We start from the raw sequence: 24,464 nt of genomic DNA on the forward strand, positions 1-24,464 counted from the left end.
TGCTCCTTCTACCCAACCCTAAGTCTTAGAGATTTGCACCCCCTTAATTGTGGTGCTTTCCCTTTGAAGGCTTGTCACTCCCTGGGCCCTGGCTGCTCTCCCCTCTCACCTGCTAGGTCCCTGTGCTGGAGTTGATTGGTCCAGGCTTAACCTTGCTATAACAGGGACCCCTTTCTTTTTACAAGTTTCAAAACACAGGCATAGAAGAAGTCTCCTGGGGCAGCTGTGAGATGTCCCCTGTGGTGTAACTGGATCCAAGCCTCTAGACTGAACTCAGCAGCAGAAATGGTCACAGTGATCTTGGCAGCTGGGATGGTGTCTCCTCTGAGCATCCCTGAGGTGTTCATATAAACAGGCTACCATGAAGACCATCTATCTGCACAGTTATATAAGGTATGGTTAACCATACACTCAAGCATCCCCTCAACTCTCTCAGGACCTAGTCTGGGCAGCTACTCTGAGCTCCTTCTGGGCTGAATTAGTTCTCACTGGGGAAAAAACTCAAGGAATGGGAGAGTGAATGGTGTGACAGATGGGTGGACAGATGGACAGTTTTCATCTATGATTTGTCTGCTGGGGCAGGGCCCATCTGCCCTTCACTGTGTTATTTGAGGGAAGTTTCTGGAATTGGATGGTTCAGGCAGAAATAGGAAGGGTTGAGTCTATTCTCTGCTATCACTGTCATGGGAAAACACAGCTGGGTATAAAATCAGGGTCTGAATGCTGGGGACACAACCAGGAACTGAAGTCTGAAGAGTCACAAGGCTAGTCTCAGGAGGCCATGTTTACTCAGGATGAGGACTGGGTAAACATGTGGGGCACATCAGCTACGGATGTCTCCCTGCGTGACATGTCTGTCTGTATTCAGGTGCACATGTGTGCATGAGTGTGCTCACCTATGTGGAGGCCAGCGGACAAACTCAGGCATTACTACTCAAGACACATTCCACCTTGGATTTTTTTTTTTGCTTCTTTTGGTTTTTATGAGACAAATTCTATATAGCCATTGCTGGCCTGGAACTTGATATATAGACCAGGATAGCCTCACACTCACTGAGATCCACTCGTGTTTGCCTCTGCCTCCTCAATGCTGGAATTAAAGGTATGCTCTGTCATGCCTAGCCCACTTTAAGTGGATTTTAAAATTACCCTCATTTATTCTGTGGGTGTAGGGCACACTTGTGCTATAGCCTGAACAGCAGTCAGGTTCTAACACTGCAGTCTGACAATCCCCATGGTCACATGTATGTAAAAGTCCCATGTGTGCACCCCACCGCCCAGTCTGCTCCTCCACAGAAACACGGCTGTCACTGCAGGAGACTGATTACATCATCCTGAACAGAAACCATCTCACAGCAGGATCTCTATGGGGATTCAATGAGTCCAGGACTTGAGACTAGAACAAAGTCCATGACTTGGGATTAAGAATCCAGCAGGTAGCAGCAGTGGGGTTCACCACAAGGTGGAGCTGGGATCCTGAAGAAGCAAGAGCTTTTTTTCTGTTATCTTTATAATACCTAAAATTTAAGAGAAAATGGCAGAATTAAAAACAACAGAAAACGGAAAAAAATGCAGAAGACCAGCAGCTGACATAATGCAACCTCATCGGGTCCAGCCCCTCCTTGAGAGACTTTGTCATCAGATAACATTTACCCACAGGCCCCAACAGTAGGGCAAGGCCAGATGAAACCTAAAGGTGAGTACTTCTGATGAGGAGGGTCCCCTTTAAGACCTCAACAGGTTCATCTGGTGGAGTGCTTACCTACCTGGCATGCACAGAACCCCAGGTTCTATCTCTAGCAGGGACAAAGGGGAACAAATGGGGCACACCTGTGGAGGACAGAGAGGTGGTTCTGTAGGAGTTCAAATCATCCTTGGCTACATAACAAGTTCAAGGCTCAGCTTGGACTACATGAGACCCCATCCAATAAGGGAGACCTTTCTGACAGGTACAATAGGCCCAGTCCCCTCTCCTGACTGATGGTCCATTTGGGACTAAATCATCCCTAAGGTTCTGTGCTCTGCATCTCCAAGGACAGGATGGACGGATACAGAAGTGCATCCATGTGCAGCTGGCAGTGAGGCCGTGAGAATGAGGGCCATGACCATGAGAGCTCAGGTCAAGGGATCAGAGGACAATGGAGACTCAGAGGAAGGCAGAGAAAGAAGACATGACAGAGGGCACTGCATAGCCACCTGCAGGGAAGCATGGAAAGGGAAGCATGTCCCTCAGAGAGAATGATGCCACTTCCTCTGGCACAGTCTTGTCTTCCTGCTCTTCAGAGAACTGATGACACCTGGTCATGAGAAAGGATGGGACGACCTCCTAGAGAACCAGCCCTGAGGACACCACAGCCTCTGCCCCCACCTGTCACACATACACCCCAGCCACAGTCCAGCTGTGTCCACTCTCACAGATGTCCCTGGCAATATATCAATAATGACACACTGCTGCTCTGAGCCTTCTTTCCTACTTCATGCAAAGAAGGTTATAGAACAGATATAGATAGAAGGAATCACTCAAGTGTTTTGTGGGAACAGCATCCTGGGAGGCCAGCAGCAGATTCGTGGCCTTTGAGGGGAGTTTAGAGGCTGCACCAAGCAGGCAGCCAGAAATCTATGTGGAGTGGAGGAATACAAGAACTCCATGGGACTGAAGTCTAGCACCTGCTGTGTTCCAGTCATATGACACGTGCCAGGGCTTCTCTGGTCCACGGTTTCCTCCTCTGAGTGTGTGTTAAGGTTGGGGGGAGGCAGAAAGGCTCCTTCAGAAGCTGGAGTAGCTTGGGAGTCACTGTCGAGGTGAGGGAGATGGTCACCCAGGAAGCCCAGGAAAGTTACAGACTCAGCAGTAGCAGGCAGTCAGGGCAGGAGTGCCCAGTGGACATTGGTTTTCCCGGGATGCTGTGAGGAGTCCCTGAGGGGGACAAGAGGTCTAAGAGCAGATGAAGATGGGGTCACCATACTAGGGCTGGGGACTGAATGTGTTTCCTCATCAGCCCCTTTCTCATTGTGTCTGAAGTGAGCAGAAACTGACCACTTCTTTACCTATGATCATTAGAGAGAAAGACACAGACAACCAGCTTGAGAGGAAACATAGTGAGAAACAGACTGAGGTGAAGACGCGAGTGGAGGAAATTACAGACCTGAGGAAACAGTGATTACAGGATGATCATAGGTAATGGGAAAGACTGGATGAGACAGGAGGTCAAGGTGGAAGAGAGGAGAGCCCAGCATGCAGAGGTCAAGGCTGTTTCTTCCAGCCAAAAATTGGGGCTGGGCTCAAGGGTGTAGTCATCTTCTCAGTGACCATAAGGGCGGATCTTCTTTAAAAAGGGAAAGAAGAAGCAAGAATGATAAAGGAAGTTGCTGCCCAGGAGGAGGTGGAGATGGGGAGGTCCTGCTCCCGTCAGTCCTCCACATGAGAAGACCCAGGAAATGCGGATCACTCTACTCTGTTTCTCTCCTGACTCGTGAGCACCCCAGGGTCCATCCGCAGGAACTGTTCTTCCATCTGATGGCTCCGCTGGTCTCCTTTCCTGGAATGATGCAGGCCTTGTCTTGGTTCCTGCTTCTGCTGCTGTCAGCTGGTGAGTGGTGGGAACCTCACTACTGGGGACTTAATCACAGGAGGGTGGAGTGGGGCTGGGAAGAGCCGGCTGGCATGTGGAGAGGTGACTGCTCTAGGAGCCAGGCTTTCCTCTGTGCCCCAAGAGAAAGCTCATCCTCAGAGTTGGTCCAGCCCAACCTTTCCCCATCGGCTTGTCCCATATGGGACAGTAGGACATGGGGGTAGTCCTCCCCTGTGTCCCACACCTGCCTATGGATGATGGCTCAGGAAACTCTGAGTTGTCCATTCCATCCCCTAGAGTGGTTTCAGATTCTCCCCATCCTTCTCAGGGAACTCAGCAGGATCCAACAGAGAAAAGCTTTATGGGTTTGATCAACCAACACACGTCTCTGGTGTCCAGGGTGGCTCCATCGAGATCCCCTTCTCCTTCTACTTCCCTTGGGAGTTGGCACCAGATCCACAGATGGCAATTCTCTGGAGATGGAAGCACTTCCATGGGGAATTTATCTACGACTCTTCCTCGGGTTTCATACATGAGCATTTCAAGGACCGGCTCATACTGAACTGGACACAGCATCAGACATCCGGAGTCCTCAGAATCCTGGACTTGAAGGAGAAGGACCAGACAGTGTACTTCTGCAGAGTTAGTCTGAAAACGACAAAAGGCAGAGAGGTTGTGCAGTCTAAGAAAGAGACCCAACTCACCGTCACTCCTGGTGAGCCACCCTGGCTCAGGCTCTGATGCCTCTGGCTTCCTTGTCCCCTAGATGTCACCTCAGGCTCCACAATTCTGACCTTAGTTTGATATTCCTCTTCCTTGGCTCTGCGCAGAACACTGCAAACATTTTCTTTCCATTGTGGTTGTTTGCTGTCTCCTCTGACCTTGTAGCTCTGAAGGAATTCTCCGGACAACTCCCTTATAGGGTCTTCATTTCCCCCACTCCCGTCTCCCCTCCTTGCCCTCCTACCTCAGCTCTCCCACACAAGCCCCAAGGGTCTTGGGAACTAATGTCCCCATTTTTATGATATGACTGCACTCTCTTCTGATCTTTGCCTCTCCTCTGAAGCATAAGTAACTGCAGACCCATGCACTGGGAATACTGTGTGGAATTCTACCTTGCTGTTATCCCTGCACCCTTTACATGGTCCTGCAGAAGCTGGGGACTCTGTGTGCTTCCTGGTTGACCACAACCTTGCTCTGATGCTCATATATATATATATATATATATATATATATATATATATATATATATGTATGTATGTATTCACACACACGTATGTGTGCGTGTGTGTGTGTGTACTTTTATGGTTTACACAAGACAGGGTCTCACCATGTAGCACTGGTTGTTCTGGAACTCAAAGAAACCTGCTACTTCCATCTCCCGAGTGCTGGGACTAGAGTCATGAGCCACCACATCCAGCAGTGGCTGTTGACTGGATTAAAGCCAACCTGTGACAGGACGCCCACAGCACAGCTCTTGTGCAGTCTCTACGGCTGCCATGTTGACCTGATGTAATGTCTAACCGCAGCTGCCAGGACTCAGAGAAGGGAGAGAAAAGAGATGCTTCTTGGATCAAGAGCACTGATCCTCAACCTTCTTAATGGAGACACACTTTAATACAGTTCCTCACGTTGTGGTGACGCCCTCACCATAAAATTGTTTTTATGGCTGCTTCATAACTATAATTTTGCTACTGTTATGAATCGTACTGTAAATATCTGATTGCTTTTTATCTCATATTCTACCTCTGTAGGGGTAGCAAACCCCAGGTTGGGAACTGTTGGTCTAGTGTTTCCAAATAGATAAATGTGGACATTGACCTTAGTGGGGATTGCAGAGCAGATGAATGTATACTGCCCTATACTGTGCTGGACACCTATGGTCAAAATTATATATATTCTGTTATTCATTTTGTATATTTTGTGGGTGTGATCATGAGGGTCTGTTAATTCGTGTGTGTGTGTGTGTGTGTGTGTGTGTGTGTGTGTGTGTGTGTGTAAGCAATGACAATTCTTCATATGCATTCAGAGGCTAGAGGAAACATTCAGGAGCCGTTTCCTTATTTTCTGAGACAGGGTCTCTCACTCACTTCAAGTTTGTCAAATAGACTAGGATGGCGAACCAGTGAGTCCCAGAGACATGCCTGTCACCGCCACTATTTTACTGAGACACAATTCACTCAACTCTGTTTGGTGTGGAACTAAATATATGTAGACAGGCTGGCTTTAAGTCACATAGATCTCCCTGTCTCTGGTCTAGGGCTAAGATTAAAGGACACGCCCAGGTCACCAGGCTCTTCAAACGGATTCTAGAGATCAAACTTGGCTTCTATGTTCCCGAGAGCAAACACAATACAGACTGAGACATCTGTTTGTTCCATGCATTTATGACCAAAACAACCGTATTTCAATGACTTAATTATCTGTGACTAAATATAACTCTGAGAACACACAGCCAGGACAGGTAGAGGGTGTGCACTGAGCCTGCTCTCCCAGAGTCTCAGCCTTCAGCATGTGTTCCCCTCTGTGAACTTCTAACAGCTGCTCCCCATCCCACCTCCCACAGAGGGGACAAGATGTGACACTCCCCCCATCCCTCCTCATCCAGGGAGGATCTGCTCACTCCTCATCTCTCCCCAGCAGTCAGCACCACCATGCAGAGCCCCTCCATCGTCACCTCTGCAGTCACCACGACTGGCCTGGAGGACACAGAGGGCAAGAGGAATCCTTCACTCGTGAACCTAGGAGCCATTATTGGGGTGGTGGTGGCTACAGCTGTGCTCATAATCCCCGTCTATGTGATGCTGATCTTCCTCTGGTGGAAGAAAAGGTGAGTGGTCCAGGACAGGCTCTCACCTGAGCTTACCTCTGAGTTTTCTCAGCTGTGGGACATGGAGATAGGTAATTGTATTAGTCAGAATTCTGTAGAGTCACAGAATTTATGGAATGAATATATGTATAAATATATAGTGAAATATTTTTGAATATATACAATGAATATATGTGAATTTATTGAAATGACTTTTGGCTGCCATCCAACAATGATTAACTGTGAATGGAAAGACCAAGGACCCAGTAGTTTCTCAGACCCTATTAGACTGGGTGTCTCAGTTGCTTTGTTGGGATCTTGACTATGAAAATAAATGTGATGATGGAGGTGAGCGTAGGCAGATGGAGGACACTCTTCATGCTTCCCTTGCCCTTGCACTGGTTTCCAACAGAAGGTGTGGTCCAGGTGAAAGGTGTGCTTTCCAGCCTCATGGTCTGGATCAAAGGCACGCTGTCTTCCTCCTTCAAGATCCAGACCACAAGTGTGCCCCTTCATTACTGGATACAGTATCATTCCCGATACAGTCCTGTTGACAAGAACAGTCATCACAGAAAACTTGTGTGGGGCTGAGTCCAGAGAACAGAAGGACAGAAAGGAGGCTGAACCCACCCAGAACTGAATCTGCTCCTACTTCCTTAGATCCCAGCAGGAAATTAGAGGATCGAGTGCAGATGAACACAGCCTGCTCCTAAGGTATTCAAGGGCACGCGGGAGCCCCAGGGGCTAACTGCTCATTTGGAAAGAGTTGTGTCTACTAAACAAGGTCTGAGGTAGAGCATCCTTCAGGGACAGCATCTCACAGAAGTGAGACCAAGAATAGAGAGATCTGTTTGAGTTGGGGATATGGTATTAACACAGAAATTAAACAACAATGTGCAATAGACCCACAGGTGAAAAGAACATTTTTGAGAACAGCCTACACTAAGAGAGGTGAAAGATTTGTACCCTAAAAACTACACACTGCTGAGAAATATTGCAGAGCAGCCAGAAGACAGATCAGTTGGTGAAGTGTTTTTCATAAACACAAAAACATGGATTCCATCCCCAGGATTCACAGATAAAGTTGACCACATTGGCAGATACTGGACAGAAAGAGATGATAGGATCCGTGAGGTTCACTGTGCTGCCAGGCTTGCTCAATCAGTGAACCTCAATCAAGGGCAGACCTGTCCCCAAAACTATAGTGGACAGCTCCTGCAGGATGATACCCAAGGTTGTCCTCTACCACCCACATGTGTGTACACATATGCAAATGTACACATACATATATGTGCTGCACAAACATAAATTTATAAAAAGTAGGAAAATATTGAAATACGTAAGGACATTTGAATAATGGAAAATTTTATACAATAACTTTTGCAATGCAAAACAGTCTAAAAAGTCAATGCAGTCTCCATTCAAATCCCAATTGCTTTTCTGTAAAGACAAATGATTTGTCTTCTAAAATCAAAATGATTCTAAGAAACAAACATTGGAACATGGCAGGGGACACCTTAATCCCAGCATTGGGAAGTGCACAGGGGTGGAATTAAGAGTTCAAACTGTTATGAAGTTACATAGAAAGTTGAAGATCACAAGATCTTGACACACATAAAACAAAAGCAAAGTGTGGACCAGATTCAGAGCAGACTTAAATCAACGGTAAGAAGACTACAGAACAGGAGCAGAGATGAGCAGATAGTGGAGTGTAATGGAAAGTCCAGAAACACAGACTTGAACATGCAGGCCCTGGTTTTCACAAGGGCTCAGCCCTGCAATAGTTAAAAAGTGGAGCTGAGAGGTGGAGAGCAGCAGTCTAGGAGGCAGCAGAAGTCTGACTGGGATTTGAACCCTGAGACTGAATCTGCAGGGAGCAGCAGCTGCACTTCCAGGGAAGCCAGGGAGCCAGGTTCCAGGGAGACAAAAGGGAGGCCTGGTGAGTGCAGAGCAGGGAGAGCAGGGAAGGGACATGAGTTCAAGGCAGGGGAAGGAAGCAAAGAAAGAAGGACATGGACAAGGGGCAGTGGACAGGAGAGTTGTCCTCTGATTGGCTGTGCTGTGCAGAAGGAAAGCTGAGGACTGACCTCAGGTCCTGGGGACTCTCAGACCTGTCCTCGAATATCTGCTTCAGAGCTGTTTGCTGTCCTGGGCCCCTAATGTTGAACAGAGAACAGCTGAGAGGCTGATGGAGGACCAACATGGCTGCCACACTAACACTGTTTCTTCTCCTACAGACCAGCAGACTAAAGCTGACACCCCAGCCAGGTGAGAAGCTGTCATCCCAAAGAGCAGGTCAGCACCTGCTTGAGGAAGTTTGTTATGAGAGGCATGCAAGGGAGCTAGAGAGTTGCTCTGAGTTAGAAACCCTTGAACACAGGCAGAGGACCTGAGTCTCACTGGGAGCAGCCAGGGGAGTGACAGTCCCAGTCTGGACAAGCAAGTGACAGCCAGATTCATGGAGCTGTCTGTCCAGCTAGTCTAGCTTAATTGCTGAGTTCCAGGCCAATAAGAAACCATGTCATAAAAAATAATGTGGAATCTTCAAGGGGATAAATCTTGGTCATAACATTTTCCAAATTTACTTCAAATGAAGTATTTGAAAATGATATATTAATGGACAAAAGAAAAGCTGGGAGCACAGAGAGAGCTCAGTGGGAATAGGTGTCAGGAGTTGAGCCCAATGACCTGCGTCCATTTGGGGGAACAGAGTGGGGCAAGTAGAAAACTGACTATGGAAATCTGTCCTCTCCTTCTTAGGAACAGCACTGTCTGTTAGTCAACAGCTAACAGAACTCCAGGGGGCAGCATTGCTCACCAGGGTGGTGAGTTTTCATCAAAATAGGGGTTGGTGACATCATACATCCTGCATCTCACCACCTCCCTGACTACGGCCTGGTATCAGAAATCATGGCTGCAGGCCTGAGCTGTGAAACATCCGTCCATGGAGAGGTATAAGAAGAGAACCCCACTTCTGCCATGTGCGCTCTGATTTCCTATCCTCAGAACCCAGTCAGTCTGTCTGTCTCTGGCCTTGAGATTCCATCTCTGCTGTTTCCTATCTATCCATGGAGTTAATAACACTTTTTAATAAATATCCTAGTCCCAAGACATGATCTCATGTCTCTCTTAATGCAGCCCAACACACAGACATGAGACCTTAGAGAGTAGCAGATTGTGTCCAGGAGCAGAGACACAGAGAGAAGCAGGAAACAAGGTCCACACTGAGAACCACTGCATGAGAACTCTGTTCCTCTCTCTGTTCTCCCTGGACACTGTCATCTCAGTCACAACCCTAGGACCCTCCATGCATCTCCTCAGGTGACATACCATGGCTTGCTTAGGTCCCATGCTAGGCTTCCTTTCCTCACAGGCCCATCTACATGCATTGGCTTTACTTATTTCCTGCCATGTGGATGTTCTGACCTCTGGGGTCTTCCCTAGAACAAGACTTCCTTCCCAAGTCCAGTCTGTCTTAAAGTTTGATAGTAAGTGGGTCAGCTTCTACCAAAGAGCATGCTGGGACATAAGGACTGCATCCACACTAGCCATTAAGGATGAAATCCTGGCTGCTTTCACAGCCAGAAGAGGTGCATGGGCATTTGGCAGTGTGGCTGTAGTTGGCCCCCATATGCCCATAGGGAGTGGCACTATTAGGAGGCATAGCTTTGTTGGAGTAGGTGTGGCCTTGTTGGAGGAAGTGAGTCATTGCGGAGGTGGGCTCTCAGTTCTCCTATTCTCAGTCTATGCTTAGGGTAAATACAGTTCACTTCCTTTTGCCTGTGAATTCAGATGGAAAACTCTCAACTACTGCTCCAGCACCATGTTTGCCTGCATGCTCCCATGTCCCAACATGAAGATAAAGTACTAAACATCTGAAACTGTAAGCCACTCCAAATTATTATTTTTTTATAAGAGTTTCCATGCTCATGGTGTCTCTTGTCAGCAATAGAAACCCTAAGACAGGCATGCATGATTCAGATCCACCAATCACAGTCCTGCATAGATGCAGCTCTTATTCCATCAATGACAAGTCTCAAATGTGTACCAATCAGGGGCCTTTGCTGAGTCATTGGAAAACTGTCCCATCCCCATGGAATTAGTTGAAGCTAGGAGAGGTTATGGAGAAGTCACCAAGGCTTCTCATGACTAAAGTAGAGTCTCCTGGGGCAGCTGTGAGATGTCTGCTGCGGTGTAACTGGATCCAAGCCTCAGAGGCTGAACTCAGCAGCAGTTGTGGTCACTGTGATCTTGGCAGCTGGAGTGGTGTCACCTCTGAGCATCCCTGAGGGGGTCACACAAGCAGGCTGCCATGATGACCATCTGCCCAGTCATCTACAGCATGGTTAATTCACTATCACCTCCATCCAGGCAGCTGGGCACAGAGAAGGGGCTTCGTAGATGTTACTCCAATGGTCTTGTTACTTGCCATATAACTTTCTCCCTTGTTCAAAAAGGAGAAACAGTAAAGGGGCCCACAGCAAAGGCTTACACAGAACAAGCATTCTCAACCTCATTAACATAAAATTCCCTCAGGGTGTAGGGAACATGATGTTTGAACGGGAGCAGACATGGGGTCTAGCTGGGCTACCACTCTTTAGGGTTTGTGTTCCCCAGACAGAGCCATTCAGTAACAAAAAGTACTAGAGGAATCCGGGCATGGTGGCACAAGCCTGTAATCCCAATGACTGACAATAGAGGTAGTACGATTATGAATTAGAAGCTATCATTAGTACCTACAGAGTCTGAATCCAGACTAGACTACATGAGACTCTGTTTTGAAACCAACAAACCAAAGCTAACCAAAACATCAAACAGCAGAGAGGCTATGGAGGCAGGTCATTCATTAGTTCACTTTGGTTGGAGACAGAGAACTAGAAGATGTGACCAGTTTTCCTTTAGAGTCACTGAAATAAATTTTGTGACGATTGATAGTTTTGTTTCAGCTATATAGAAAGTTGAAGAGGAAATTGAGAGTTTCTCAGTTTCTGTGACCTCAAACTCAGTGACTTGTGAGTTCCTTCCTCTGCCTTGGCTATCCGCAGAATTTGGGAGACTTCCTCCAGAGGAGTATGTGGCTAATGTGGTCACTCACTAGATTTTAGGACAGCGTATAGAGTCTCTTCTTGAGGCTCCCCTCTACAGGGGTGCAGGGAGGTGCTCACACTGAGGTTGGAGAACACATGACAGATTTTGATGTCATCAAGGGGAGAATAGAGGGTTCAGATGGGGGCGGGGCAACTGTGCTACTGTGATGTCCTAGTGCAGCCTGAGTGTCCTGTCTACACCACAGGTCATCATCCTCCACCCTCTCTCTAGCATCCCCTCAGCTCTCTCAGGACCCAGTCTGAGCAGCTACTCTGGGTTCCTTCTGGGCTGAATTAGTTGTCATAGTGATAGAGAATTCAAGGAGTGGGAGAATGGCTGGTGTGACGGATGGATGGACAGATGGACACTTTCATCTATGAGTTATCTGCTGCGGCAGGGCCAATCTGCCCTTCACTGTGCTATTTGATGGAAGTTTCTGGAATTGTAAGGGTCAGATGGAAATAGGAAGGGCTGAGTCTATTCTCTGCCATCACTGTCATGGGGAAACACAGCTGGGTATAAAATCAGTGTCTGAATGCTGGAAACACGATCAGGAACTGGAGTCTGAGAGTCACAAGGCTGGCCTGGAGAGGCCATGTTTACCCAGGATGAGGATTGGGTAGACATGTGGGACACATCAGCTATGAATGTCTCCCTGCGTGACATGTCTCTCTGTATTCAGGTGCACATGTGTGCACGTGTGTGCTGACTTATGTAGAGTCCAGCAGACAAACTGAGGCGTTACTACTCCGGACACATTCCACCTTGGATTTGTTTGTTTGTTTGTTTGTTTGTTTGTTTGTTTTGGCCTTTATGAAATAAAATCTATATAGCCATTGCTGGCCTGGAACTTGATATATAGACCAGGATAGACTCAAGCTCACTGAGATCCACTCTGCCTCCCCAAAGCTGGAATTAAAGGCATGGACCACCATGTCTAGCCCATTTTAAATTTTAACTTTTAAAGTTACACTTATTTATTCTGTGAGTGCAGGGCACACTTGTGCTACAGTCTGAACAGCAGCCATGTTCTAACACTGCAGTCTGTCACTCCCCATGGTCATATTATGGAAAAGCCACACGTGTGCACACACAGCCCCAGGCTGCTCTTCCCCAGAAAGTGCCCCTCCCCTGTGAAAGCATCATGGCTGCAGGGTCCAGTCACTACTGTAGGGGGACACATGGCTGTCACTGCAGGAGATTGATTACAGCATCCTGGACAGAAACCATCCCACAGCAGGGTCCCTGTGGTGATCCAGCTGAATCCAGGACTTGAAACTGAACAGAGCCCATGACTTGGGATTCAAGGGCCAGCAGGTGGCAGCAGTGAGGTGAGCACCTACAGACCCAACCAGAACCTGTTGTATAAAAATGCTGGGGTTACCCAGGCAGTGGTGGTACATACATTTAGTCCCAGGACTAGGGAAGCAGGTGGATCTCTGTATTTTCAAAGGCAGCCTGGTCTACAGAGCAAATTCCAAGACATGCACCAAAGCTACAGAGAAACCCTGTCTCAGAAACAAAATATAAATAAATAAATAAAAATAAAAAATAATTCTGGGGTCCAGCAGCTGACATATGTCAGGCCTAAAGTGATCAATCACTCCTAGAGACTCTGCAATTGGGTGACCTTTTACCCACAGAACCCAGACAGTGGGGCAAGGCCAGATGAAGCCTGGAAGTGAAGCTTGGATGCTGCATCTGCTCAGACATCTGGAGTCCTAGAATCCTGGACTACAGGAGAAGGACTAGACCACGTATTTCTGTAAACACAGCAGAAGGCTTGTAGGCTTGGTGGTCGACTGATGGAACCCAACTGCCCATCACCCATGGTGAGCCACCCTGGTTCTCGGTTGATGCCTCTGACTTCCCTGTTACCTTGATGTCACCTCAGACTCCAAATCCTTTCTCCCTCCCCTGTTGTCACCTCTCCACACGAGCCCAAAGGTTCTTCAGAAAAAATGTCCCAATTTTCATGTCCTGGCTGCTCTGTCTTCTGATCCTTGTCTCTCCTCAGTAGCAGAAGTAACTGCAGTCCCACGCACTGGGAGCACTGAGACCCGGCCTGGGCACTGTATTGCTGTTACCCGTGCATCTTTCCCAAGGTCCTGCAGGAGCTGGGGACTCTGTGCTTCGCTGTTGCTCACAACCTTGCTCTGGCCGTGTCTACTCAGGATGAGGACTCGGTCGGCAGGTGTTGGATGATCAGCTGTGAGGGGTGCCTTGCATGACTGTGTGTGTGAGAGAGAGTGTGTGTGTGCACACACTCATGCACACGCATGTAAGTTTATGTTCATGCATGTGAAGGCTAGAAAGCAACATCGGGCTTTACTACTCCAGACACCGTGGACCTGGATATTTTGTTTTATTAGTTGGTTTTGCTTATTTGTTTGTTTTGTTTATCCCTTTCTTATTTTTTTTTATCAATCTGGTTTTGGTGGTTCTGTTGTGTTTTTGTTTGTTGTGTTGGGACAAGGTTTCACTATGCAATCCTGGCTGGAACTCAATATACAGACCAGGCTAGATTCAATCCAACAGATGTCCTCTGCCTCCCATATGCTAGAAAGTAGGAGTGTGCCACCAAGTCAACCTTAATTTTTTAAATTATATTTACTTATTTATTGTAGGAGGAAGGGCACACTCAATTTTCAGCCTGAGCAGCAGCCAGGTTCTAACACTGCAGTCTGTCGCTCCCAGGGTCACATGTGCACAAAAGCCCCATGTGTGCACCCCACAGCCCCAGGCTGCTCTTCTACAGAAAGTGCCCCTGCCCTGAGAAAACATCATGGCTGCAGGGCCCTGTCACTGTTCTTGGGGGAAAATGGTTCTCACTGCAGGAGACTGATTACAGCATCCTGGAGAGAAGTCATCCCACAGCAGGGTCCCTATGGCAATCTACTGAGTCCAGGACTTGAAACAACAGAGCCCATGACTTGGGATTGACGGGCCAGCAGGTGGCAGCAGGGATGCTGAACTCAAGGGGAAGTTGGGCTCCTGAAGAACCAATCAGAGCCTGCTGTATAAAATGCTGGAAACCAGCAGCTGACATAATGCAGGCTCATGGGGCCCAGCCCCTCCTTGAGAGACTTAGTCATCAAATGACCTTCACCTACGGACCCTTGACTGTAGAGCAAGGCCAGATGAACTGGAGGTTAGCGCTCATGACCAAGAGGGCCCCCTCTCAGACCCACTAAGGCTAAGGACAAGGTTCACCTGGTAGAGTGCTTACCTGCCTGGCAAGCACAGCTAGGTTCTATCTCCAGTAGGGAAAAGGGGGCACACCTGTCACACAGCACACGGAGGGCAGAGAGGAGGTTCTGTAGGAGTTCAAAGTCATACATCTTGGCTACATAACAAGTTCAAGGCCCTGCCTAGGCTACATGATACCCCATCTAATAAGGGGAGACTTTCTGACAGGTACAATAGGCCAGTCCCCTATCCTGACTGATGGTCCATTTGGCCCTAAATCATCCCTGAGGTTCTGTGCTCTGCATCTCCAAGGACAGGATGGATGGATACAGAAGTGCATCCATGTGCAGCTGGCAGTGAGGCCATGAGAATGAGGTCCATGACCATGACATCTCAGGTCAAGGGATCAGAGGACCAAGGGGACTGTGAGGAAGGCAGAGAAAGCGGACATGACAGAGTCAGCTGCATAGCCTCCTGCAGAGAAGCATGGAGAAGCAGTCAGTGCCAGGAGATCTAAGGGAATGGGAAGTCACCACTGCACATGTCACTCAGGGAGAATGATGCCATTTCCTCTGGTACAACCACATCTTCATACCCTTCAGGGAACTGATGGAACCTTGTCATGAGGAAGGGTGGGAAGATCCTCCACAGAACCAGCCCTAAGGACACCACAGCCCTGCTCCCACTACTCACAAATACACCCAAACACACCCAAACACAGTCCAGCTCTGTCCACTCTCAGAGATGTCCCAGGCAATGTGACATGAGTGACACATTGCAGCTCTGAGCCCTCTTTCCCACCTCATGTAAAGAAGGTTTTAGAACAGACATAGCTAGAGGGAATCATTCAAATGTTTTGTGGTAACAGACTTCCGGGAGCCCAGCACCAGATCCGTGGCCTTTGAGGGGAGTTCAGAGGCTGCACCTAGCAGGCAGCTGGAAGTCAGTGTGGACTGGAGCAGTGCAAGAGCTCAATGGGACTGAAGTCTAGTCACCTGTCCTGGTCCAGTCATGTGACATGTGCCAGGGCTTCTCTGATCCTTGGATTCTGCTTATGAGTGTGTGTTAAGGTTGGTGGGAGGCAGAAAGGCTCCTTCAGAAGCTAGAGAAGCTTGGGAGTCACAGTCGAGGCAAGGGAGACGGTCACCCAGGAAGCCCAGGGAAGGAACAGACTCGGCAGCAGAGAGCAGTCACGGTGAGAGTGTCCATTGGGCACTGGTTTTCCTGGGGCGCTGTGAGGCGTCCCTGAGGGGATCAAGAGGTCTAAGAGCAGATGAAGGTGGGGTCACCATACTAGGGCTGGGGACTGAATGTGTTTCCTCATCACCTCCTTTCTCATTGTGTCTGAAGTGAGCAGAAACTGACCACTTCTTTACCTATGATCATTAGAGAGAAAGACACAGACAACCAGCTTGAGAGGAAACACAGTGAGAAACAGACGGAGATGAGGGCAGGACTGGAGGAAATCAGGAGCTCAGGAAACAGTGACTACAGGATGCATAGGGAATGGGAAAGACTGGATGAGACAGGAGGTCAGGGTGGAAGAGAAGAGAGCCCAGCATGCAGAGGTCAAGGCTGTTTCTACCAGCCAAAAATGGGGGCTGGGCTCAAGGACTCAGTCATCTTCTCAGTGACCACAAGGAAGGATCTTCTGCAACATGGGAAAGAAGAAGGCAGAATGATAAAGGAAGTTGTTGGCCACAAGGAGGTGGAGATGGGGAGGTCCTGCCCCCACTCAGTCTTCCACATGACAAGGCCCAAGGCATGTGGGTCACTTTACTCTAATTCTCTCCTGACTTTTGAGCACCCGAGGATCCCTCCACGGGGCTTCCTCTCCTTCCCGATGGCTCTGCTAATCTCATTTCTTGGAGGGATTCTGGACATGGCTTGGTTCCTGCTTCTGCTGCTGCCAGCAGCCTGCCTGCAAGCTGGTAAGTGGTGGGAACCTCACTACTGGGGACTTAACCACAGGAGGGGTGAGTGGGGCTGGGAAGAGTCGGCTGGTATGTGGAGAGGTGACTGCTCTAGGAGCCAGTCTGCCCTCTGTGCCCCAAGAGAAAGCTCATCCTCAGAGTTGGTGCAGCCCAACCTTTCCCCGTCTGTCCTGTCCCATATGTAACAGTGGGACATAGGGAGAGTCCTCCCGTGTGTCCCACACCTGCCTATGGATGACGGCTCAGGAAGCTCTGGGTTGTCCATTCCATCCCCTGAAGTGGCTTCAGATTCTCCCCATCCTTCTCAGGGAACTCAGCAGGATCCAACAGAGAAAGACCATATGGGTTTGACCAAAAACCACACATCTTTGGTGTCCAGGGCGACTCCATCGAGATCCCCTTCACCTTCTACTTCCCCTGGGAGTTGGCACCAGACCCACAGATGATGATTCTCTGGAGATGGAAGAACTTCTTTGGGGAATTGATCTACAATTCTTCCTCGGGTTTCATCCATGAGCATTTCAAGGACCGGCTTGTCCTGAACTGGACACAGCCTCAGACATCCGGAGTCCTCAAAATCCTGGACTTTAAAGAGAAGGATCAGACTGTGTACTTCTGCCGAGTTAGTCTGAAAACAACAAAGCGCAGGGAGGTTTTTCAGTCGATCGAAGGGACCCAACTCACCATCAGTCAAGGAGAACACATCCCAGGTCAGTCCCTGGTGGCCCTGACTTCCTTGTACCATACATGTCACTAGAGATCCTACACTTCTGATCTTTCCCACAGATTCCTCTCGTGTGTTCTGTCTTCTCCTCAGAGCTCTGCCATCTTCCTCCTTCCTCTTCCCCAAACCATCCACAAACCTTAGCTGCTCTCCCTGAGCTGCCCCCTCACTGTGCCCTCAGATCCCACCCCACTCCCGGGCCTCAGCTCTTCCCAGATGCCCAGTCTCCTGCTCCTTTCTCCCAACGACACTACTGCCCTGCCCACCCCTGCCCTTGTTGCCTGAAATCCATGTGGGTGTGGGTGCTGTGCCAGGGTCTCTGTTAATTCCCAGTTTACACCACATCTCATGCCTTCCACCAAAGGTGCCTTCAGGTCACCATGTATACCCCTCCTCTTCTGGGTCCCCGTACCTCACCTGTATCTAAGACACATCCCTCACCTCTCCTGCCCCAGTTTCTTTTTCCTCTCCCTCAGTTTCCTCGTCTCCCTCACGTTATCACCATGATCAGGTCTTCTGGTTGCTTCACCTCCTCTGTGGCAGCTGTGACTTCAGTTTCCACACAGAGTACACTCAGACCCAGCCTAGTCACCGTGTGGGTGTTACCTCTGCCACCTGTCACCACTGTTGGGCACTCTCGTGGTCATTATACAGAGAGATGCAGAGACCAGCAGAATTCAATCCCTGCCCAAAATCATGCTGGTGACCAACAGACCCCACAAAGACCCTTTACCTCCAAGCGTCTCTCAACTATAGACACATGGTCTCTGCTGGAGTTCACTCTACTGTTCGCCTCCTCCTATCTTGATTTTGTAGAGTGTGGATATATAGTGCAAGCATACGTGTGTGTGTGTATGTTTGTGTGCACACACTTGTGTGTGTGTGTGTCTGTGTGTGTGTGTGTCTGTGTCTGTGTGTCTGTGTGTGTGTACACATATTTCCCTTTTTAGCTTAGGAAGACCAGAGTGCGGCACTGGGAATCCTCCTCTGGTAAGACCGACTTTATTCCCTTGAGTCAGGGTCTCTCACTGAACCTGGAGCTCACTGTTCTGGGCCAGGCTGAAGGCTATGAAGCTGCATTGATCCTCTTGTCCCCATCTCCCATGGTGTTGCGGTTACAGGTGCTCACATGGCCTCAATTACAAATAATGGGTATGATATCTGAGGAAGGAACAACTAAGGTTAATCTCTGGCACACACACACACACACTCAGACACCATTGTTTTGCAAAATTTTAATAAGAATAAATATTTAGAAATTAAAATATAAAATTAACAGCCATATAATAATCAATTATTAATTGCATTGCCAGTTCTCAGGATGCAGTGATAAATGGGTTTATCACCTCCAGGTTAGACCCACCTGCCTCTCCCTGGCCATCCACTCCTCATCTTAACCCCTGTGCTGGCTCAGGATAAAGTCCACACCTAGAGCTGGCCAGGCTACCTTACATCTGTGTTTTCTGTGCCTCTTACACGTTTCCCTAAACATCCTTTTCTGAGATTTCTGTTCTTCTCAGCCTTCTCCCTCTTCCTCCTTTCCTAATATCTCTTGGCCCTCAAGATAATCTGTCAGTGCTTGGTAGAAATCTCAAATTTAAGGCAGCCATGCCCGTCTCTGCTTCAATCAGACACACCATGGTTTCTTCTTTAGCAGGAATTCAGATAGTCCCCTAGGCCACATGCATTCTAGACCAGGGCTCTGCCATTGAGTTACACCTCGCGGCCACTGTGGGTTCTTTCATCTGTATTTTTAAAATTAATTCATTACCTGAATATTTCTGCCCATTGTTTTTAAAATGTAAAAATTAATGATAAATAGTGGGAACCTCACTACTGGGGACTTAATCATAGGAGGGTGGAGTGGGGCTGGGAAGAGCCGGCTGGCATGTGGACAGGTGACTGCTCTAGGAGCCAGGCTTTCCTCTGTGCCCCGAGAGAAAGCTCATCCTCAGAGATGGTCCACCCAACCTTTCCCCGTCTGTTCTGTCCCATATGGGACAGTGGGACATAGGGACAGTTCTCTGCTGTGTCCCACACCTGCCTATGGATTCTCAGGAAACTCTGGGTTGTCCATTCCATCTCCTGAAGTGGCTTCAGATTCTCTCCATCCTTCTCAGGGAACTTAGCAGGATTCAACAGAGAAAAGCTTTATGGATTTGATCAGCCCCACACGTCTCTGGTGTCCAGGGCGGCTCCATCGAGATCCCCTTCACCTTCTACTTCCCCTGGGAGTTGGCAAAGGATCCACAGATGAGGATTCTCTGGAGATGGAAGCACTACCATGGGGAATTGATCTACAACTCTTCCTCGGGTTACATCCATGAGCATTTCAAGGACCGACTCGTCCTGTACTGGACACAGCCTAAGACATACGGAGTCCTCAGAATCCTGGACTTGAAAGAGAAGGACCAGACAGTGTACTTCAGCTGAGTTCATCTGAAAATGACAAAATGCATGTAGGGTTTTCAGTAGATCGATGGGACCCAACTCACCATCACTCCTAGTGAGCCACGCTGGCTCAGGCTTTGATGCCTCTGGCTTCCTTGTCCCCTAGATGTCACCTCAGGCTCCACAATTCTGACCTTGGTTTCATGTTCCTTTTCCTTGGCTCTGACACAGGATCTTTCCATTGTGGTTGTGACAGTCTTTGCTGTCTCCTCTGAGTTGTCTGTCATCCCATGGTCAGATGGAACCCCACCACACTCTAGATCTCAGCATGGGGTGTTCCCTCTAGTTCACCCCCTTTCTGTCCAAACTAACACTGCAGTCCAGGTCACTTTCCCCTTCCCCGTGACTCAAGGTGGACTGACTTCTCCAGGATGTAGCTGACTCACTCGGTTCTGTGTCAGGGCTTCAGTTAGTCCCCGTATGGAGCATCTCCACACAGCTCCAACCTAAGGCCAGAACAAGCAGTAGGTGCCCACTGGATGTTCCTGGTGTCCTACAATCCAACTGTAAATTGACATTGTCACCACAGTTTCATGAATCCCATCCTAACTTCCCAGAACACATTCCTCACTTCTCCCTACCTACTCTCTGGTTGAGGAAATCAGGAGATAAGGCACCTCAAGGATGAATCTAGCCCTTTTAGCTGCAGGGGTTCCCTGTCTTCAGATTGAACCACTGTAGTGTACGGAGGGCCGTTTTAGTGTTCTCCAACTTACACCTTTTAGCAAGTTGAATTCTGCACCCCAACACCTCTCAGCTAAGCTGCCCAAATCCTCAGATGAAAAATACCTGAGGTGTTCTGAGCACTGCTTCAACCAAATTTGCATAGGCTTTGCACCTGCAGAAAATTCTCAGGCAAGGATCACATAGAGGGGACAGGGGGCAAACTGTAGCAGTTAAGAAAGGCAGATTAAGGGGAGGTGTTAACACTCTGAAGTCAACCAGGTGTAAATCCATGGGAATTCTCCCTACAACTCCCTTTTAGGGTTTCCATTTCCAACTCTCCTCTCCCTTCCTTGCCCTCTTGCCCTCACCTCTTCCACACAAGCCCCAAGGATCTTGGGAACTAATGCCCCCATTTTCATGATGTGGCTGCTCTGTCTTCTGATTCCTGCCTCTCCTCTGAAGCAGAAGTAACTGCAGGCCCAGCACTGGGAACACTGATTGGAACTCTATGTTGCTGTTACCCCTGCACCCTTTGAATGGTCCTGCAGGAACTTGGAATTCTGTATGCTTCCTTGGTGACCACAACCTTGCTCTGTACCTCTGGTTTATATATATTATGGTGTTTTGATTTTTATAAGAAAGGGTCTCACCAAGTAGCTCTGGTTATTCTGGAACTCACAGAAATCTGCCTACCACTGTCTCCCAAGTGCTGAGATAAAGGCCTGTGTCACCACGTGCAGTAGTGGCTGTTGACTGGATTAAAGCCAACCTGTGACAGGACGCCCACAGCACAGTTCTTGTGCAGTCTCTACAGCTGTCATGTTGACCTGATGTAATGTCTAACCGCAGCTGCCAGGACTCAGAGAAGGGAGAGAAAAGAGTTGCTTCTTGGATCAAGAGCACTGATTCTCAACCTTCTTAATGGAGACACCCTTTAATACAGTTCCTCATGTAGTGGTGAACCCCCCCCCCATTATTTTTATTGCTGCTTCATAACTATAATTTTGCTACTGTTATGAATCGTACTGTAAATATCTGACTGCATGTGATCTTATATGCTACCACTGTGGGGATAGCAACCACAAGATTGGAGCTGTTGGTCTACTGTTTCCAAATAGATAAATGTGGAAATTAACCTTAGTGGGGATTGCAGGGCAGATGAATGTATGCTGTCCTGTACTGAGCTGGACACCTATGATCAAAATCATATATTTTCTGTTATACATTTGGTGTACTTTGTGTGTGTGATCATGTGAGTCTGTTAATTCAGGTGTGAGAGTGTGTGTGTGTCTGTGTGTGTGTGTGTATGTATATATGTAATCTTTGACAATTCTTCATATTCATTTGAAGCTAGAAGAAAAATTCAGGAGCCGTTCCCTTATTTTCTGAGACAGGGATTCTCACTAGCTTCAGGTTTGCCAAGTAGTCTAGGCTGGCTAACCAGTGAGCCCCAGGGACATGCCTGTCACCACCTCCTTTTACTGGAACACAACTCATTCAACTCTGTTTGGTGTGGAACTAAATATATATAGACAGGCTTGCTTTAACTCACATAGATCTGCCTGCCTCTGCCTTTAGGAAGAAGATTAAAGACCATGTCCAGCTCACCAGGCTCGTGAGATGGATTCTAGGGATCAATTCGGGGTCTAAAGTTCCTGAGAACAATCACAATACAGACTGAGACATCTGCTTGTTCCATGCATTTATGACCAAAACAACTGTCTTTCTGACTTAATTATCTGTGACTAAAAGTAAAACTGAGGACACACAGCCAGGACAGGTGGAGGGTGTGCACTGAGCTTGCTCTCCCAGACTCTCAGCCTTCAGCATGTGTTCCCCTCTGTGAACTTCTAACAGCTGCTCCCCATCCCACCTCCCACAGAGGAGACAAGATGTGACACTCCCCCATCCCTCCTCATCCAGGGAGGATCTGCTCACTCCTCATCTCTCCCCAGCAGTCAGCACCACCATGCAGAGCCCCTCCATCGTCACCTCTGCAGTCACCACAGCTGGACTGGAGAACACAGAGAGCAAGAGGAATCCTTCTCTTGTGAACCTCGGAGCCATTATTGGGGTGGTGGTGGCCACGGCTGTGCTCATAACCCCCGTCTATGTGATGCTGATCTTCCTCTGGTGGAAGAAAAGGTGAGTGGTCCAGGCCAGGGCCTCACCTGAGCTTACCTCTGAGTTTTCTCAGCAGTGGGACATGGAGATAGGTATATGTACATAGAAAGTTGATGGTCAACCTGACTTCCACAAGATCTTGACACACATAAAACAAAAGCAAAGTGTGGACCAGATTCAGAACTGACTTAAATCCGTGGTAAGAAGACTACAGGACAGGAGCAGAGATGAGCAGATAGTGGAGTGTAATGGAAAGTCCAGAAACACAGACTTGAACATGCAGGCCCTGGTTTTCAGAAGGGCTCAGCCCTGCAATGGAGAAGAAGAGCAGCAGAGAGGTGGAGAGCAGCAGTCTGGGAGGCAGCAGAAGTCTGACTGGGATTCGAACCCTGAGACTGAATCTGCAGGGGGCAGCAGCTGCACTCACAGGGAAGCCAGGGAGCCAGGTTCCAGGGAGACAAAAGGGAGGCCTGGTGAGTGCAGAGCAGGGAGAGCAGGGAAGGGACATGAGTTCAAGGCAGGGGAAGGAAGGAAAGGGAGAAGAACATGAACAAGGGGCAGTGGAAAGGAGAGTTGTCCTCTGATTGGCTGTGCTGTGCAGGACAGCTGAGGACTGACCTCAGGTCCTGGGGACTCTCAGACCTGTCCCTGAATGGCTGCTGCAGAGCTGTTCGCTTCTCTGGGCCCCGAATGTTGTCTGAACACAGAGGACAATTGAGAGGCAGACAGAGGTTCAGCATGGCTGCCACACTGACACTGGTCTTCTCCTACAGGCCAGCAGACTAAAGCTGACACCCCAGCCAGGTGAGCGGCTGTTATTCCAAGGAGCAGGTGAGGGGCTGCTTCAGGTAGGTTTTTTATGAGAGACATGCAAGGGATCTAAGGAGATGATTGAGTTAGAAAAGCCTTGCACACGGGCAGGAGGACCTGAGTCTCTGAGATCACCCACATTGTAAACCAGGGAAAATATAGAAATACGTAATCCCAGTCTGGACAAGCAAGTGACAGCCAGATTCGTGGAGCTGTCTGTCCAGCTAGTCTAGCACAATTGCTGAGTTCCAGGCCAATAAGACGCCATGTCAAAAAAAAAAAGAAAGAAAGAAAAAATGTGGATTCTCCAAGGGGATAAATCATGGTCATAACATTTTCCAAATTTCTTTAAATGAAGGGTTTGAAAATTGCATATTAATGGACAACATAAAAATGAGGAGTAGAGAGAGAGCTCAGTGAGCGGTGTCTGCAGTCGAGCCCAAAGACCTGCGTCCATTTGGGGGAACAGAGTGGGGCAAGTAGAAAACTGACTATGGAAATCTGTCCTCTCCTTCTTAGGACCAACACTGTCTGTTAGTCCCCAGCTAACAGAACTCCAGGAGGCAGCATTGCTCACCAGGGTGGTGAGTTTTCATCAAAACAGGGGGTGGTGGCCACACATCCTGCATCTCACCACCTCCCTGACTACGGCCTGGTATCAGAAATCATAGCTGCAGGCCTGTGCTGTGAAACATCTGTCCATGGACAGGTACAAGAAGAGAACCCCACTTCTGCCATGTGCACTCTGACTTCCTTTCCTCAGAACCCAGTCAATCTGTCTGTCTCTGGCCCTGAGATTCCATCTCTGCTGTTTCCTATCTGTCCATGGAATTAATAACATTTTTAATAAATATCCTAGTCCCAAGACATGATCTCATGTCTCTCTTAATGCAGCCCAACACACAGACATGAGACCTTAGAGAGTAGCAGATTGTGTCCAGGAGCAGAGACACAGAGAGAAGCAGGTAACAAGGTCCACACTGAGAACCACTGCATGAGAACCCTGTTCCTCTCTCCCGTTCTGTCCTGGACACTGACATCACAGCCACAGCCCTAGGCCCCTCCATGACCCTCCTCAGGTGACAGACCATGGCTTG

The 24,464-nt window shown here is 48.5% G+C and overlaps 2 protein-coding genes across 12 annotated transcripts; both read left to right on the forward strand.

Annotated features, from left to right (window-relative positions):
* The first annotated feature begins 3,373 nt into the window (after positions 1–3,373).
* LOC148123128 (paired immunoglobulin-like type 2 receptor beta-2) lies at positions 3,374–9,490 on the forward strand. 9 transcript variants are annotated; one of them, XM_087903449.1, is made up of 6 exons: positions 3,374–3,590; positions 3,901–4,287; positions 6,213–6,402; positions 7,042–7,095; positions 8,619–8,676; positions 9,142–9,490. In XM_087903449.1, the coding sequence occupies exons 1-5, from the start codon at positions 3,422–3,424 to the stop codon at positions 8,629–8,631; spliced, it is 813 nt and encodes a 270-aa protein (XP_087759575.1). In that variant the 5' UTR covers positions 3,374–3,421; the 3' UTR covers positions 8,632–8,676; positions 9,142–9,490. The 9 variants fall into 9 exon arrangements, with proteins under 9 accessions (XP_087759575.1, XP_087759574.1, XP_087759576.1 ...); XM_087903448.1 differs by having other exon boundaries at positions 8,619–8,649; XM_087903450.1 differs by having other exon boundaries at positions 6,216–6,402; positions 8,619–8,649.
* Positions 9,491–15,661: 6,171 nt separating this feature from the next.
* LOC148123129 (paired immunoglobulin-like type 2 receptor beta-2) lies at positions 15,662–24,232 on the forward strand. Of its 3 annotated transcripts, none has more exons than XM_087903463.1 (5): positions 15,662–16,589; positions 16,901–17,302; positions 22,389–22,578; positions 23,331–23,361; positions 23,887–24,232. In XM_087903463.1, exons 1-4 carry the CDS (start codon positions 16,037–16,039, stop codon positions 23,341–23,343), a joined length of 1,158 nt encoding a protein of 385 aa, XP_087759589.1. In that variant the 5' UTR covers positions 15,662–16,036; the 3' UTR covers positions 23,344–23,361; positions 23,887–24,232. The 3 variants fall into 3 exon arrangements, with proteins under 3 accessions (XP_087759589.1, XP_087759588.1, XP_087759590.1); XM_087903462.1 differs by having other exon boundaries at positions 15,665–16,589; positions 23,331–23,388; XM_087903464.1 differs by having other exon boundaries at positions 15,665–16,589; positions 22,392–22,578; positions 23,331–23,388.
* The last annotated feature ends 232 nt before the right edge of the window (positions 24,233–24,464 follow it).

The sequence above is a fragment of the Myodes glareolus genome, chromosome 2 (genome assembly GCF_982192425.1).
Source record: "Myodes glareolus chromosome 2, mMyoGla1.1, whole genome shotgun sequence".
NCBI lineage: Eukaryota > Metazoa > Chordata > Mammalia > Rodentia > Cricetidae > Myodes > Myodes glareolus.